The sequence below is a fragment of the Olea europaea genome, chromosome 23 (genome assembly GCF_002742605.1).
Source record: "Olea europaea var. sylvestris chromosome 23, O_europaea_v1, whole genome shotgun sequence".
In the NCBI taxonomy this organism is placed as follows: Eukaryota; Viridiplantae; Streptophyta; class Magnoliopsida; order Lamiales; family Oleaceae; genus Olea; species Olea europaea.
Genome location: NC_036259.1, coordinates 6980625 through 6998119, shown reverse-complemented (window position 1 = coordinate 6998119; position 17495 = coordinate 6980625). Strand labels below are relative to the sequence as shown.

Here is a 17495-nt window from a genome sequence, read left to right as displayed (position 1 = left end):
AAAACCAATTTCTTCAAATCGAAATTTCTTGGTGCTGGGTTATCCAAATCGACTATTTCTCGAGCCTAAAATTCATAATTAAATACTGGCTATCCAACGAGTATAATATTAATATACTTATTTTTTACTCTATCGAAATTTAATTTTGACTCAAAGTATAAGAATTTAAAATATATTACCTCTTAGTCCCTCAACTTTTGAAATAATATAATATAGATATTAAATAAATTTTTATCAAAAATTTTGAGATGTTACAAAAATGATTTGACGTGACTTTCTTTAAAAGTATTTTCGAAATAAGAAGCTCTTTTAAAAGTTATTTTTCAAACAAAACTAAGACAGCTTCCTAAAAAACTCTTTTACAAGATGTGAAAGTGAAATTAAAAGCAAAAATCATGTTAAACGGACATTAAATTGCTAGATAGCATTAGGAGCAATGGCATCTAACACTTATATATAGCCTCCGTTTGTTTTTCATTATTTGTCCATTAAAATAAAAAATACGATCGTTATCCATCACATTAAGCCGTTATATTTGACTTTCTATCTCTTGTGTGGAGTCCATTTTTACATTAATATTTATCAAACGGGACCATAACACCAATCTCCGCGACAAGATAAATCTAATTTTTAATAGTTCAATTTATCAGACATTGCTATATATATTGTCGTTTAAATTAAAGTTAAATCATAAACAGGATGTAAGAAAAGACTGACTCGTGTTAAATAATGTTATTGTATTTTGGAAAAATATAATTGGCGAACTAGAATACTAATCATTTCCCTTTTGACCCACAAAGTCAAATCATCAACACTGAAAAACCTTTATTAAAAAATGTGCAAAAAACTATATACCACGTGGCATAATAAAAATGGTTGAGCTGAATTATAAATATCAAATCATGGAGACCCTTTCATGAGTACACAGCAATTTATACGAGCATCGGCACTCGGCCGTCCTTAATTTCTGGTCCTGAGAAGTAGCAGAAAAAGCAATTCACATTGCAAGTGCAGGCTAGCAATCCAATTTCTTAAAATATTTTAAGGTACGTTGATCTTGCTTAAAAGTCGCTTAAAAATTGTTAAAAGTGACACTTTTGTAGAGTCGGCCATGCGATAATATAGTATTTTTGTATATTGGTTCAGTACATATTTTTCAGCTGGAATTCATTTCTGCTATGAGTTCTTATTCCTCCTTATACATATGGAGTTTATGATTTTCTTGATTAAAAGATTTTGCTTCTGATAATCTGTTTGAAAGATTTTTTGCTTATTTTCTGTTAATCTGTTTTAACTTTTTTAGTCAAAAAAATGTTTGAGCTTTTTTAGAATATACTCGAAAGTTTGTAAAAAAGTAGTTTTACTTTCTTTTAAGAAAAAGCCAAGCATGTTCTTCAAATGATGCCAATTCCTATAATGTACACAAGCAATGATTATAAGAAGAACTATGAATAACGCAAATTGCAAGGTAAATAATTACGCAATCCTCATTATTATGATTTAGCACCCATTCTCCTTTTAAGTTAAAAGGATTATTTTTAACTTATTCGAAAATCCAGAAAAACGAAAAATAATCAAGATTATAATTCAAGATATATTACATTTTCCTTCTTTCATTTTTTGGGTCAACATTATGATCAATGAAATTTTAATTTCTTCACTTTTTTATTGCGACTTGTTACTCTTTTGATCAAGACAAGTGAATCTGACTATAACCACCACTGTATAGGTGTTATGTATATCAATCATGTTACATGTACAATTGACATTGACAATTTCGATTGACAACTACGCACATGAGAGAAGGGCTGATGAATAAAAAAATCGTGAACCCTTTTTTGTAAGAAAGTTGTCAATCGGAGTTGTCAATCTCAATTGTACAATTAGAAAAATTCTATGTACATTAATAGGAATGAGAACAGTTTGGAAATTTGTGTGTGTGTGTGGAGAATTTTGTCTGGTTTTAGATAAAAGAAAAATTAAATAAAAAATCAGCCACAAAAATGGAGAATTCAGATCCACCTATTCATGGCAGATGTCCAGATTTATTTTCACATGTAATAGGATGAACTGTTATCAACCTCCCTTATTCTATCCCCCAACATCCAGGATTAATAGAATCATATTAAAACCATAATTTTTTCGATTAAGCATTTTTATTTTTATTTTTTGAAATCCTCTTGAAATAGTAAATTCAATTAGAATTTTATTACTGTAAATTAATGTCAGAGTTTAAACTCCTTCCCCAAGCACACTACTCGCTCGCGTTAATAATAATACTATAAGGGTATAATCAACAAACCACTCGAGCTCCGGGTTCGATCATTATGATAATTTTTTCCCCATTTTATCTGATATTTTTCACAATTTTCCGTTTAGACTTTTTGTTTAAACATGAGGAAGCAGAATTCAAGACCTCGTCGCCAACAATCTGAGGTATTGTTATATCTTTTTTCAGATTTCCCATTTTTAGAATGATTACTTTCTGTATGTATGTATTTTATTTTATTATTATTTTTTCCCCCGTTTTCTTGTTTCCTTTGGATAACTTTAGAGAGATTGCAGAGAAGTTGGGCTGAAAAATTGTGTTTCGGTTGCACATGCCTGCAGCTTTTCTGGGCTCGAGTGGTTATGCGCAAGTGGCTCAACCTCACCACCAACAATTCCGATTTCTCCGCTGACACAGACTCCGATGCCGATTCCGATTCCGATTCGAACTCCGACCCAGGTCCACTTCCGTAGACCATGATCCTTTTGTATTTCTCACTTCACATTTGACATATTTAGTACATAACATTGGACACACCGAATGTTATGCTAAATAGAATTTTGATTGTGTAGTAATATTTGATTTACAATGCCAAACAATCGAATAATGTATTATTTCTGCTTTAAAAGTTTTAGTTTTTCTTTTTGGGTTTAGCAGAAAATTGTCAATGGCCGGGAGAATCGCGGTTTAAGAATGATAGAAATGATGCCTATGGCTAATGGTAGTCTGCCTTTTTCTAATTCAGGGTTTATATTTTCCCTTCAACTTTGTTAAGACCAGTTTTAATGTCTGATGCAATTTTGATGAACTTCTTCATTAGAGGGAAAAAAAAAAAAAAAAAACCCCAGAAGAAGAAGAAGAAGAATTTTGTCTTATAACTTTTTGGTAATAAATTGGTCTCAGACACCTGGGCCCCATTTGGTGTTCTTTTAAGTTTTTAGTTTTGAATTCATTTTCAATTTTCTGTTTTGAGGATCTTTTTTAAAATTGCAGAAATCTCATTTGATTTGTCATTTCTTTTGGTTTGGAATTTTTAGAAATTGTTTTATGACACTTATTCAATGAATTTGATTATTTGGTTAAATTTAATAAATTATGCTGTTATAGTATTAAACTATATATACATTTTAAGTGCTTGATTTTCCATTGGAAGGAGGAATTGGATTACTTTTACTTCTCATGTTTAGAGTGTTTTCAGTCTTTAGTCAAAAGTATGTTTTGAATTTTGTGTTATAAATTCAATCTCGTTTTCAAAAATGCATTTTCAAAACTACCAAACCAAATAAGTTATGAGTGTTTTACCAAAATGAAAATTGAAAACATTTTGAGAACAACCAACTAAATATTCCTACCTTTTCGGGCTGTGTGAATTTTTAACATTATATTATCGTGCATTTGAAATGGATAATTAACGTTGTCCATTTTAAATAAATAAATAACTAAAGGTTTTGTGTCTTCTTTGTCGAAAGGATTATGTTTTGTCTATCTAAGTGAGAAATTTTAAAGGTTCGAACCTTTTGAATTGCTCGCTAGGGGATTTAGAGCTTAAAATCTTTTGGCAACGTGGATACACATTTTAAAATACAAAATTTAATTTCTATTGATACTTTAGAGTTAATTGAATCAATGCAATAGACGGTGCCAAGTGCTCAATGAGAAAGTTCATGCTCCTTTGGCTGTTTTCTTCTAGGCTTATAGTGTGTATTAACCTTTCCTCCAAAATCAAACTTTCAAGATCCTTTAATTCCTAAATGTGAGTATTACCTATGCACTTTTGTATTCCAGAGGTTCTTCCCAGGATAAGAAGAAAGTCGGAGACATTTAGGTCTCAGTATATAAACACAAAGGAAATCAGGTAGAATTTCCTTGCATTTTGATGAGATAATGGTAAAGCTAATTTACAAATGCAAGCATCATTAAATTTAGGTTGAGTTAGTGGATTAGCTTTATTCTTTCTATTATGTCTTGGTCTTTTGCTAGAATATGTGCGGGCACATGGAATGTTGGAGGAAGAGTTCCTCCAGACGACCTGGATCTAGATGGCTGGTTAGATGTTGATGACCCCGCTGACATATATGTAATTGGGTAAGTATGTCACTTTTTCTTTCTTTTGAACGCTTCTTGTTTGTCATCTACAGTAGAACAGTCTCTAAGTTCATTTGTTTCACTTACATCAGTTTCCAACAGTTAATTATACTGCCTATCCATTTCTATCAAGGCCTCCTACTAGAATTAGGTTAACTTGCATAGGAATCAATCTTGGAATCAGCCTTAACGATCAAAGTCAAGTCAAGTCATGAGCCTGTATTAAATGAAGTAAAATTATTGGTCTTGATATGTTGAATTCCCTACACATTTCTTGTAAAAAATCCTCTTTTAAATAGCCAAGTTTCCACTAAATATTTATTATAGGGCTACAAAATTGTTGGTGCTTTCTTTTGATGCATGCATTATATACACAGTCTACAGGAGATTATACCATTAAGTGCTGGTAATATATTTGGCGCTGAAGACCGGCGCCCTGTTTCAATATGGGAAAACAGAATTCGTGAAACTCTGAACAAAATTCCGCAAGTCACTAAATTCAGATGCTATAGTGACCCTCCTTCTCCATCAAGGTTTAAGCCATCTGAAGATGCCCCAAACATAGATGAAATCTTACAGACTGACAGTGACATTGAGGAAGAAATCTGCCCACTAAATGAAGAATCGAATTTTGTTGATGAAATCAAGGATGGAACAGTCACAGGAGATAATGTTGTTGATCTCAATGCCCCTGTTTCCATTGACAAACACAACTTGGGAGTTTCAGTTGAAAAGGAGTTGCAAAGCCAATTTTCTTCTCCAGTCACCCTGGACAGATTGAACTGCTTCAGGGCAGAGGATTCTGAAGAAAATGTAGCGATACCAAGCACCCAGTACATCAATAAGTTAGCCAGAACGCTAAGTGGGACAGAACGGATTGGTTTAAGCTGGCCAGAGCCACCTCTACATCTTTTGGGTCAGCATGTTTTAGGGAAAACTAATTCCTTCAAATCCTTCAAAGCCTCCAAATCTTTCAGGACATATAGTTCTTTCAAGTCAAACATGGCTGGTGAAAATAGAATGAGACCAGATATAGCATCACTTGCCGAGCTTGACCTTGAAAGGCTGATAAACCGGAAAAAAAGGTCCCCTTACGTTAAAATAGTAAGCAAGCAAATGGTTGGAATTTTCCTTACCATCTGGGTTCGTAGAAGCATGCGAAGACACATAAAGAACTTAAATGTGTCTTCTGTCGGTGTTGGTGCTATGGGCTATATAGGGAACAAGGTTAGTTCCTTGTGTCTTCTGTCGGTGTTGGTGCTATGGGCTATATAGGGAACAAGGTTAGTTCCTTTTTTAAATCGTAGTTTGGAATTATAATAGTACTTCTGGATGTTCTTATTACTTTTTACTTTTCAATGTTATAGAATATAGATTGGGAATCTATCTTGTTATCTACTACTATTAACTACCCTCTGTGCTGTCATATACTTCAGATAGTTATTTTCTTATGGCAGTACAAGGATATATTTTCGTATACGAACTGCCAACTATACTTCACATTTGTGCTCTGAAGATTATTCAAATATAAACATACACGTATCTAGGATGAGAATATTGTATTTCTGACTCAAGAATCTACATTTGAATTTAGGATGATAATAAACGAAAAGCTGAAAATCCTAATCAAACTTTCTTCGGCAACCAGGATTCCCAGTACGATGGCTTGTATAGTCTTATTCATGTTTTATTGTTCTTCCCTTATCATTCAATTGTTTGAGCTGGCTGAACAAATGATCTAGGGAGAGGGAAGTATAAAAAAGGATGAAAAGTGTCAATCTTTAAGGTGACTGTTGATGAAGGTATCCATCTTAAAAGTTAATTTTCAGGAATTTTTTGAGCTGGCCGGATAAGCAATCTAGGGAGAAAGAAATATAAAAGAGGATGAGAAGTATCAAGGTCTACAAGACTTAAGGTTACTGTTTGTGAAGGTGTCCATCCTTGAAAAGTTAATTTTTAGATCAGCACTATAGGTCTTGAAGCTTTTCCTGAAACCTTCAATGCTGCCAGTATATGGGGTTCTTGTATTAATAAATTGGAGTCTTAGTTTCTAGTTATGTATTGAACACACATCTGACGACTGATCAACATAATTTCTACTTTTAGGATTTCCTTGTCACCCTGTAAAACTCATGAAGGCCTTCTTAGTTTTTTGCTATACTGTGAATGATGATGAGTATTTTTTTCATTTTAGAACCACGATATTTTTGCTCTGCTTAATAGAATTCTAAGTAGACAGAGCTGACATCCCCAATTTAGCTTAGCTAAGCTTTCCCTATATTATGCTTTGATGAGATAACATCAGAGAACAAAAGCAGCTGTGTTTGCTACTATTTTTGGTGTAAAATGAGCTAGCAATCTCTCTACACCAACATTCTTGAATCTTTTTTTTTTTTTACTTTATGAATATCCAAAAGTTGAATGTCCTAAGAAGCTAATCCTGGCAGTCCAGGCCTTGTTCAAACTAGATGTCAGATAGTTCTATAATCTGCTTTAGGAACTTCTTTTGGCACTTTAAGCTCTCATTGTATCAAGAAAATGATCAATGCTTTGTGCTTTTTCAAATATCATAACCGTCATTTATGCTTTCAGGGATCAATATCTGTTAGCATGTCTATATATCAGACGCTCTTCTGTTTCATTTGTACTCATCTCACGTCAGGTGAGAAGGATGTTGATGTAGCCAAGAGAATCACTGATGTCCAAGAAATACATAGACGGACGTGCTTTAATTCGCTTTCTAGTATTGGGCTTCCTCAAAGCATCCGTGACCATGAGTAAGCATACGGAGTTCTACCCATTTAGACGAGGCATTTGAGGAGAAACTTAGATACTTGTATTTTGCAAAAATTAGCAAAGTGGGGGAGATGAGTTGCTAAATGCTACATACTAAAGGCAGCAATTAATGGAGGGAAATGAGATAAGTTTTATAAATAATCTGTCACGAATGTCAAATAGAATAAAAAATTTGAAGAGTTGAATTTCTTGGATGATTGTTGACCATTACCTGATCATTGGTTCTCTGATTCCATGCTTTAGTTGATTCTAGATTGGAGGGTCTTCTAAAATGTTGTTTAATTTTTCAAATTCTAATAAATTGATGAAGGCTGTTTGCTCTGACCGATGTATTGAAATTTTCTGCTTGAAGAAAGCTCATATTTTATGCTCGGCAATGTCTTTGTTCCAGGTTTCCACTAAAATGGAAGCTTCATTTCGAATATGGGATTTGAATTAGATTCCTTCTATTTTCACCTAAATTTGTTTGTGTTATAATTAACCTTGTGGTAGTGGATCTCAACAGTAGACTTGTAATGAAGGTGTTAAGGAAATTTTATAGAGTTATGATTTTAAATTCTCAGTGCTGATAATTGAAGATTCAACTCCAATTTTCATATTTATAGCTCTACTTCAACTCACTTTTATGTGAATAAACCTTCATTTTGTTACGTGATTTTCTGTGACTTTCTTATCTGATCGCAGAAGGATAATCTGGCTGGGAGACCTAAATTATCGTATTAATTTGTCATATGAGGAAACAAAAGAGCTAATTTTGAAGGAGGACTGGGCTAAGTTAGTTGAGCATGATCAGGTGATTTTTTATTTATTTTTAGCTTATTACTATCCTAAGGTAGATTGAATATCAAAAGTTAAGTCTTGCTATGTGCTATGTATTTTATTTATTTATTTATTTTTTTTTTGGGAACTGCCAGTCAATTAATTTTCTAGAACCAGATGAGGCAACTCATGCATTTATGTGCGAATAAATATTTTTTAGAGGAATACAACAAAATCAGGGAATAACATTAATAAGCCAAAAGGCGTTGAACTGTAATGTAATTTTGGCTTATATTTTGATTTAATTAGTATTTGTATAATGAAAAACCTGGTTCATGTCATTTTTCATATTTTCAAATCAATGTTGACACCTTTCTCTTTTGGCAGCTCATCAGAGAGTTTAGGAAAGGTCGGGCATTTGATGGATGGTCTGAAGGTACTTTGAACTTTGCTCCAACTTACAAATATCAGACAAATTCAGACACTTACTGTGGAGAGGATTCTAGGGCTGGGAGGCGCACTCCAGCATGGTATGTATGTAGAATTTTTGCTTATTGAGGGTCTTGACACTTCCACTAAAATATATCTCTTGTTGTTTTTTAAGATGCAAACACTATTCTCTTAAAATACATCCACAAAGAATTGTTTGTTTCCTTTTTTGTCTTTATTCTTTTTATATTTTGTCGACTAATCTTGAGCCTGATAGAACTAATTGTAGTAGCATTGCTTATTTGCTTGTTTCTCGGATTTTGTTCTGATTTTGTCGTGCCTCTTACTAAATCTACATTTCCTCTTAATTTTGCTTCACTTATTTATGTTTTGGGGTCTTTGAACAGCTATATCTTATCAATGTAATATTTTAAAAGATACTTGGGGTAGGTAGACTGACATGGCATGAACTAGTTTGGATGTTTTAGAAATTACTTTCCCTATACAGAATATTAATCTCTATTATTCTTTAAAACTTTGCCTTAAAAAAAAAAAAGAAGAAAAAAAAGAATTTGCCTTTTTTATGTGTGTGTGTGTGTGTGTGTACGTCTACATTTGGAGACTGAAATTTGTCTTCCTCAAGAGAATAGTATTTTTTTTCAGTAAATAAAGAAACCAATATTTTTTTGAGACGTTTATGCTGGCATGGACTTTAGAAGAAAAGAGTAATTCTTAAAAGTTACCATGAATATTTTGAAGACACAGGAGCTGTATATGGGCATGGATTTTAGAAGAATAGAATAGTTCTCAAGATTATCTGTAATATGTTTATATGTGTGTGTTTCTTTTTCCATATTAATATTCACGTGCATGACCCGTGTAAATATTTTGTATATGCAAGAATACTTCGGAAGACTGGTTAGATAAACAAATCTTAGGTAATTTTTTTATTATTTACTGTTATCTGCTAATAGCAGCATGCAGGTTTGACTAATATATAGATGAGTTGGGGTGTTAGCAAGTTGAGCTAGCTCGGGCTCGGTTCGAACTTTTTTTGGCCCGAGCCTAGCTAAGCAAAAGCTCGGCCAAAAAATTAAGGTTGGATCTGAGCTTTTGGCTTAGGCCTTATCGAGCAGAGCCAGTTGGTTTTTTTTATTTTTTTTTTAAATTCTTTTTTTCCATATCTTGTTGCTGCTTGTTGAGGCAGCAAATCTGCTGCCGGTTAAGGCAGTAAGCTAACTCAACAGGCAACTTGATTTTTCTTCTCTTTTTATTTTATTTTGTTGTTATTATTTTTTTCAATTTAAATGAGCCAGCCCGGGCTCGAGCCGGCTTTCCAAAATGGGGCTCGGTGCCTTCGAGCCTCGAGCCAAGCCGGCTCGGGCTTTTTCGAGCTGAGCCACGGGCGGCCGTTGACATCTCTAGATGAGCATTTATATGTACTGGATAACAGTTGTACTCATCACGTGAAGAAGATACATGTTTTGTGTCTCTTACCTTCTATGTGGAAATCCATCTCTTTTTATTCATGTAATTTTTGTGAAGTGTCTTGTAACTTCCTTAATTTACCGAATTGGTGTGTTCATCATAGTCATACCTTAAACTTGCATTTCTACTTGCCATCCAGGTGTGATCGCATTCTTTCTTTTGGGAAGGGAATGAAGCTACTAAGCTATAGGAGAAGTGAACTTAGGCTATCTGATCATCGACCTGTGACTGCCTCTTATATGGTGGAAGTTGAAGTATTTTCCCCAAAGAAGTTGCAACGGGCACTCATTTTCACTGATGCAGAAATTGCAGAAGAGGACATTGAACTAGATGGAAATTGGTAGTGATTTGAGTCGGTGTAGATCAGGATAGGTGAGTACTGTACCTACATGGTAATGCGTTTCAAGTTTACAAATTTCGTGTGACGATCTTTTTCTGTATCGATGTGCAAATATTCACTTCTCTTGTAGTTGCTATGCGATATGACAACAGATAAAAAAAAAATTATGGCATTTTTGTAAGGTGGATTAGATAGCATTAAATAGTATGAAGAAAGAAAGAATAAGCTAAAATGTTGTTCATTGTATTTTCTAGTTGCTGATTACCGAGTGTAGCAGATGATCATTTAGAATCAAATCCAGAAATTGAAGGCAAGTCTTAGTTGGCTTTTGTGTATCACTATTACTTAACTACTCTTTGGAATGTATGTATTATGGCACTGGATATTTTACTTACTGTACAATGCATTTTTTCAGCAGCCTTAGGAATGTCAACTTGTGAAAAATGCAAGTCAGAACACTCTTGACAATCTTCAGAGGACAGAGATAAGAGAGCATCCAAGACATGACGGATCTCCTGGGGTCGTTTTCTATTGATTCTTCATTGTGACAGTGATTGAGCTTGTACATGAAATGGTTAGTTTGTCAACGTGCTGTAAATTCTTATTTTCCTTCCATTTTTGCTTGTAAGGTATTATTTATTGAAGGCATATATTTTTTTTTAATATTTTATTATTATTATTTTTTTATCAGTAGTTTCTATTGAAATTACAGATGAGTTCTAATGAGAGATGTTAAAGATGTAAAATATTTTCCTTATTTTTTTGTATAATCAGTTTCATGCTACTTTGATATTTCAATAATAATAAATTTTTTATTTATTTAAATAAGTACAGTTTAGATTTTCTACACTTTCTGAAAAATCTCTTTAGTTCATAATTTGTGTTAGAGAAAAACAGAAAAGCTAAGTATTTCTTTCATATTATTGTGGTGATCAAACATACAAGTAAGAAGAACTTGGGTCCGAAGGTTTTTATTTTTAAGGTAAAAATTGCGATTTCAAGTCGGAGTTTATTTAACCAGGGGCGGGAATATGAAGGGACGAGTGAGTGCGGTCACCTCCACTCGATTTTCAAATGCTGCTTGTTAAATCCAAATTTTCAGTTGGTTGTTTTCCCCCCAATTTATATGAAATAATTATTTACATAATTGTATTTCGCTCTTATTGAACCATAATCTTGGGTCTGTGCTTAGATATAACACGTGATAACTGTTAAGATTAAAGAACTCGTTGCCCAATCATTTGAAGCGTATAATGTTATGAACTTACTCTCCAAAAATTTGCTCGATGAGAACATGAATAAATGAGATATCACATTTTGGTAAAAACTATGCTAGCGGACATGCATATTTCTATGTACTTTCTACTTTGGGGTTTTGGCCACAACCTTAATACTTCAAATGGATAAAAGTACTCAAGTCACTGATCGAACGTTTTGTAACTTTTTATATCACCAAGGTAGCTTAATAGCTTTTATTGGTAATAGTTAGGCCGTCTTCCACATAGAAGGGAAAACCAAACTGACATGGTAAATAAATGCTATAGATGACAGAGAGTTACATTTTAGAATAATGCTATTAGCAATATTGGTATTGAAACACCAATTTAAGGGTCATAATGTGATATATTAAATTAAATATGAAATTATATGATTCATTTAATTGTGTTTATCATTTGATGTTACTTAGGTGTCATTTAGATTGATATTTTAACATCAGTGATGCTAAAATAGCGTAACTCTACGTTCTATTACTTTTTTGGATAAATTGCATTTGGGATCCAAATCTTTGAAGATTGTAACAATGAAGTCTCGAACATTTGATTACTAGCACCTGGAATTCCAAACCTTATAAACTTCTAAGCTTGAGGTCCTGTTGCAACGAAAATCATCGATTTGATGTTAAATGATAAAGTTCTAAGTAAAATGACCATTTTACTTTTAGTTTGATTTAAAACAAATAAGGATAAATTTCGGCTCTTGAATCTTTGATTTCTATTAACTTTAGTTCAAAAACTTACAAAAATCTGCAACCGAGGTCCTTTTGTAAAGGAAATCATTAGATAAAATGCCGTTTGAGAAGTCTATAAAATTTTATCAAAACTTTATCAAACAAACACTAAGGGTAAACTGATTATTTTATTCAAGACATAACTTTTAACGATTAAATTGATGATTTCCTTCCCAAAGGACCCATGGCACATACATTTGTAAAGTTTGAGACATTGGTTGGTCGAAATCATAGTTGCATGACCTATTGATACTATCTTCAAAGGTACGGGACCCTAGGTGCAATTTACCCTATTGCTTCATTAAAAAGTTACACATGATTTCCACATTTAAAAAATGTCAAATGTCATTATTTCATAAACTTATCTAAAAAATCTTATTTTTCTTGGGAGTCGCTATTTTCATTCTCCTTTTTTATACATCTATCCATTTTAATGAAATCTATCACTCTAAATTCATCTACAAATATTTATCCTCATTAAATATTTTTGCTAGACAAATGCTAGAAACTAAAGAAGAAATATCCACCACCAGAATGAGAATACCAACACTTTAAAGGTAAGCGTGTTAGAATTAGAGCAAAGTATCTTGAAGAAACTAGTGGTAATACGAATCTAAATAAGGCCAAAAAGGAAGATGAAGTTAATTTGTCAAAATCACATGAGAATGTAGAATTTAGTTCTCACCAATTCTCTTATGAAAGCAGCCATGTTAGCGCAGCTCAAATATATTCTACAGTAGCTTGTGAAACTGTTGACTCCAAAATTGATGAAGCTCTTGTATTTTGTCCTTTTACTCTCAGTTTTCTTACGAATCCAATAAGGTGATGAAAGTATCCATCTTATAAGTGAACAGGGGAAGATCAGGTTAACATTTGATGATTTTCATTGAGTAGGGTCCAACATGCATTTGAATTGAACGTTTTGGGTTTTGAGGGAAAAAAATATTTAAATTGAGTGGGGACTAATGTGCTTCAAGTTTTAAAGTTTGAGGACTGCATCTGCAAATTTCCCTAAATAATAAAATTTTGAGAGGTATAAGACGAGTGTTAAATTTGTTTCGAGTATCAAATTTATCTTTTTCAAACTGAAGTCTAATTTGCCTGCTTGAGTCTAATCAACCATCTCACCTATCTTTGTTGAACACGATTGGGGAATCAACCTTTATTTTGCAAGAAGTTTTTAGCTTCTCCCAAAGAAAACGGGAAGCAAAAAAATGCTAAGTACTCAATGCAAAGGTCCAAAGATACTTGTAAGAAATCATCCGGCAATTTCAAATATCTACGAGGAGAGAGTTATTTTGGTGAAATGGCATCAATGGGAAGAGATTAAATTAAATTTGGTATGGAGGGATGATGTGATGCGAATCCCGTAGCAATGTTGACTACGAAACCCACAACGAGATTGACGAACCCAAAAAAGTCAAATTAATCCAAGAGTTTAGAATTAACCCAAAAAAAGTCGAACCAAAAAATCCAACAAGAATGACGACACTTGAAAGACCCTTTGATCACGCAATTCAAGAATTAAATCCGGTTGTTTGAACGTCACAAGTTAACACTTGATAAGTTCGAAATTGTTCAATGAAGAACGAGGAAGAGAAGATAATACACCTCACTTTAATTCAATATCAATAATGTCAAAAGTTTTTAACAATTAAATGGAAACTCCTATTTATACTAAACCTAAAAACTAGGTAAAAATCGTGCAAAAGTCGATCATAATCCCTAAAATATGGAAAAGAATCAAAAACTAACAAAATATGGAAAATTGCCAAAATTAGGAATTTCGCCAAAAAAATTGTCTATGCGATCGCATAGTGTATTTTCATGCGGTTGCATGGTTCAGTTCGATTCGCTCCTTTGAGTTTCGGTAAACACCTATGCGACCGCAAGCCTCTCAAACCTATGCGACCGCATAGGCATAGGCTTATCATTTTCCTCCGTCTTCGGCTTTCGATATTAAATTGATCCAAGTTGACTCGGCCTTCGATCCGAACATGAAAGTTGCTCTATTTTGAGTCCCGAACATGGTTCCACCAATGGTTTCTTGAATGAGCAATCACATCGCTTATTTCACTTGCTTTGCCCTTGATCGCGTCATTGGTCCGCCATCGACTATCAACGGGTCTCGTCTCGCACTTGCTTTCGTCGGGCTCTACTCCTGGATCATATCATCTCCTCCCTCTTCAAAAGGATTCGTCCTCGAATCTGAACCTGCATCAAACAGAGAGAGATCAGATACATTAAAAGTAGCCGAAATATTGTACTCACCTGAAAGGTCCAACTTGTAAGTATTGTCGTTTATCTTTTTAATCACTTGAAATGGACTATCGCCCCTCGGTTGCAACTTGACCTTCCTTTGCTCCGGAAACTACTCCTTCCTAAAGTGCACCCAAACCCAATCTCCTGACTCGAATGTCACGCGCTTCCTACCTTTGTTCGCCTGTGACGCAACCAACTTACTTTTGTTTTTAATTTGCGCTTTTACCTTTTCATGGAGTGATTTAACCAATTTCGCCTTCTTTTTGCCATCTAAACTACCACGTTCATTTACAGGTAAAGAAATTAAATCCAAAAGAGTTAGTGGATTAAAATCATATACAATTTCAAATGGAGAATATGATGTAGTAGAGTGAACAACTTGATTATATGCAAATTCAACAAATGGTAGACACTCCTCCCAACTCTTCAAAATTTTATTGATTACTTTGCGTAACAATTGTGTCATAGTCCTATTCACTACCTCAATTTGCCCATCCGTTTGTGGGTGACAAGTTGTGGAAAATAGTAACTTAGTGCCTAACTTACCACACAAAACTCTCCAAAAGTGACTTAAAAATTTGACATCCTGATCCGACACTATACTTTTAGGAACCCCATGTAAATACACAATCTCTTTAAAGAATAAGTCAGCAATGTTCATGGGATCGTCAGTTTTGTGACATGATATAAAATGTATCATTTTGTTGAACCTATCTACAATCACAAAAATAGAATCCCGACCTCTCTTAGTCCTAGGTAAACCCAAAACAAAGTCCATCGAGATATCAACCCAATGCTCACTAAGTGTAGGTAAATGTGTGTACAAACCTTGAGGTAAAACCTTAGACTTAGCCTTTTTACAACCTATGCATCGACTACGAATTCGCTCGACATCACTTTTCATCTTAGGCCAGTAAAAATGCTCCTTCAATACATCTAAAGTCTTTTCAACCCCAAAGTGTCCCATCAATCCACCACTATGTGCCTCCCTTACTAACAACTCCCGAATAGAACAATTAGGAACACATAACCTACTTTCTCGAAATAAATACCCCTCATGCCTAAAGAACCTATCAATCGTCCCTTTTATGTATGACAAATAAATATCCGAAAATTCAACGTCTTTTTCATACAATTCCTTAATATGTTCAAATCCAAGTAGCTTAGAATCAAGAGTAGTTAGCAATACGTACCTTCGTGATAACGCATCCGCCACCACATTTTCCTTACCTTGTTTATACCGTATCACGTATGGAAAGGTCTCAATGAATTCCATCCACCATGCATGCCTTTTGTTCAGTTTACCTTGTCCCTGCAAGTGCTTTAGTGACTCATGATCGGTATATATTACGAACTCCTTCGGCCATAGATAATGTTGCCAAGTCTCCAAATCTCGAACAAGTGCATAAAGTTTTTTGTCATATGTAGGATAATTTAAAGCAGCTCCACTCAATCTCTCGCTGAAATATGCAATAGGCCTCCGATCCTGCATTAAAACTACTCCAATCCCTATTCCTGATGCATCACACTCAATCTCGAATATTTTATCAAAGTTAGGTAATGTCAAAACAGGTGCTTCACACAATCTACCTTTAATAGTATTAAATGCAAGTTCCTGCTCATCACCCCAATGAAAACCTATACTCTTTTTAACTATTTCCGTAAGTGGTGCGGTGATAGTGCTAAAATTTTTCACAAAACGCCTATAAAAACTAGTCAATTCATGAAAACTCCTAACTTCCGTTATGCTTTTAGGTATCAGCCAATCTTTAATAGTTTTTATCTTTTCATCGTCTACTTCTACCCCATTAGCACTAATCACAAAGCCAAGAAATATAACTCTATCCATACAAAATGTGCATTTCTTAATATTAGCATAGAGTTGTTCTTTGCTTAAAATAATTAACACACAATCTAAATGTTCCAAATGCTCTCCTAGGTCTTTGCTATAGATTAAGATGTCGTCAAAATAAACCACGACAAATTTTCCTATAAAAACACGTAAAACATGATTCATTAAACACATAAAAGTGCTAGGCGCATTTGTTAGTCCAAGCGGCATAACCAACCATTCATATAAACCATATTTAGTTTTAAAAGCCGTTTTCCATTCATCACCCTCCCACATATGAATTTGATGATACCCGCTTTTAAAATCAATTTTAGAAAATATGCAAACACCATGTAATTCATCAAGCATGTCATTTAACTTAGGTATAGGGTGACGATACTTTACCACTATGTTGTTGATAGCCCTACAATCCACGCACATTCGCCATGTTCCATCCTTTTTTGGCACAAGCAAAATCGGTACCGCACAAGGATTCATTATTTCCCTCACCTATCCTTTGCTAATTAACTCCTCTACTTGCCTTTGAAGTTCCTTAGTCTCCTCGGGATTACTTCGATAAGCCGGTTGATGCGAACCCCGTAGCAATGGAAACTACGAAACCCACAACGAGATTGATGCGGAACCTAAGAACGCCAATACTAACCCGATTTTGGATCTTGAACCCCAAGAATTGAACCAAGAAACTCTAGATTAGCGAAGAACCTAAAATCCCTTAATTACAATTAAAGAACCCACAATCCGATTGTTTAAAACGCCACAAGAAATTGAATCTTGATAAGTTCCAAGATTGTTCAAGAAGAATAAGAAATTGAAAGAACAGATTCTCTCTCTATAATATTATTCAAGCAAAAGTCCTTACAATGAAAGATATTCTGCTATTTATACTAATGAGTAAAAAAAGTCCAAAACCCATAAAATTATGGTAATAATTTGATTTCATAAGAATTCTATCGAAACTAGGAAATTCGAAAAAAAATAAAAAAAAAACGAATTTTTTTCATGTTTTTGTTCTATGCGGCCGCATAGTGTTAATCTATGCGGTCGCATAGAACAAGTCCCTACCTCCAATATTATCCTTGAGGCCATCTATGCGACCGCATAGGTTGTTTAACCATGCCGTCACATGGAACAATCTTCAGCTTCATTTTCTTTCTTTATCACGTTGATCCAAGTCCTTTCGGCCCTCAACTCCAACATGAAACTTGCT

The 17495-nt window shown here is 34.0% G+C and overlaps 1 protein-coding gene across 8 annotated transcripts; it reads left to right on the top strand.

The window, feature by feature from the left end:
• The first annotated feature begins 923 nt into the window (after positions 1-923).
• LOC111372241 (type IV inositol polyphosphate 5-phosphatase 3-like) lies at positions 924-10923 on the top strand. Of its 8 annotated transcripts, XM_022994477.1 has the most exons (13): positions 924-1046; positions 2380-2436; positions 2555-2728; positions 2927-2990; positions 4055-4124; positions 4250-4354; positions 4732-5581; positions 6947-7131; positions 7835-7943; positions 8297-8439; positions 9966-10198; positions 10421-10476; positions 10585-10923. In XM_022994477.1, exons 2-11 carry the CDS (start codon positions 2395-2397, stop codon positions 10168-10170), a joined length of 1947 nt encoding a protein of 648 aa, XP_022850245.1. In that variant the 5' UTR covers positions 924-1046; positions 2380-2394; the 3' UTR covers positions 10171-10198; positions 10421-10476; positions 10585-10923. The 8 variants fall into 8 exon arrangements, with proteins under 8 accessions (XP_022850245.1, XP_022850249.1, XP_022850247.1 ...); XM_022994481.1 differs by lacking the exon at positions 2927-2990 and having other exon boundaries at positions 925-1046; positions 2611-2728; XM_022994479.1 differs by lacking the exon at positions 2927-2990 and having other exon boundaries at positions 925-1046; positions 2566-2728.
• The last annotated feature ends 6572 nt before the right edge of the window (positions 10924-17495 follow it).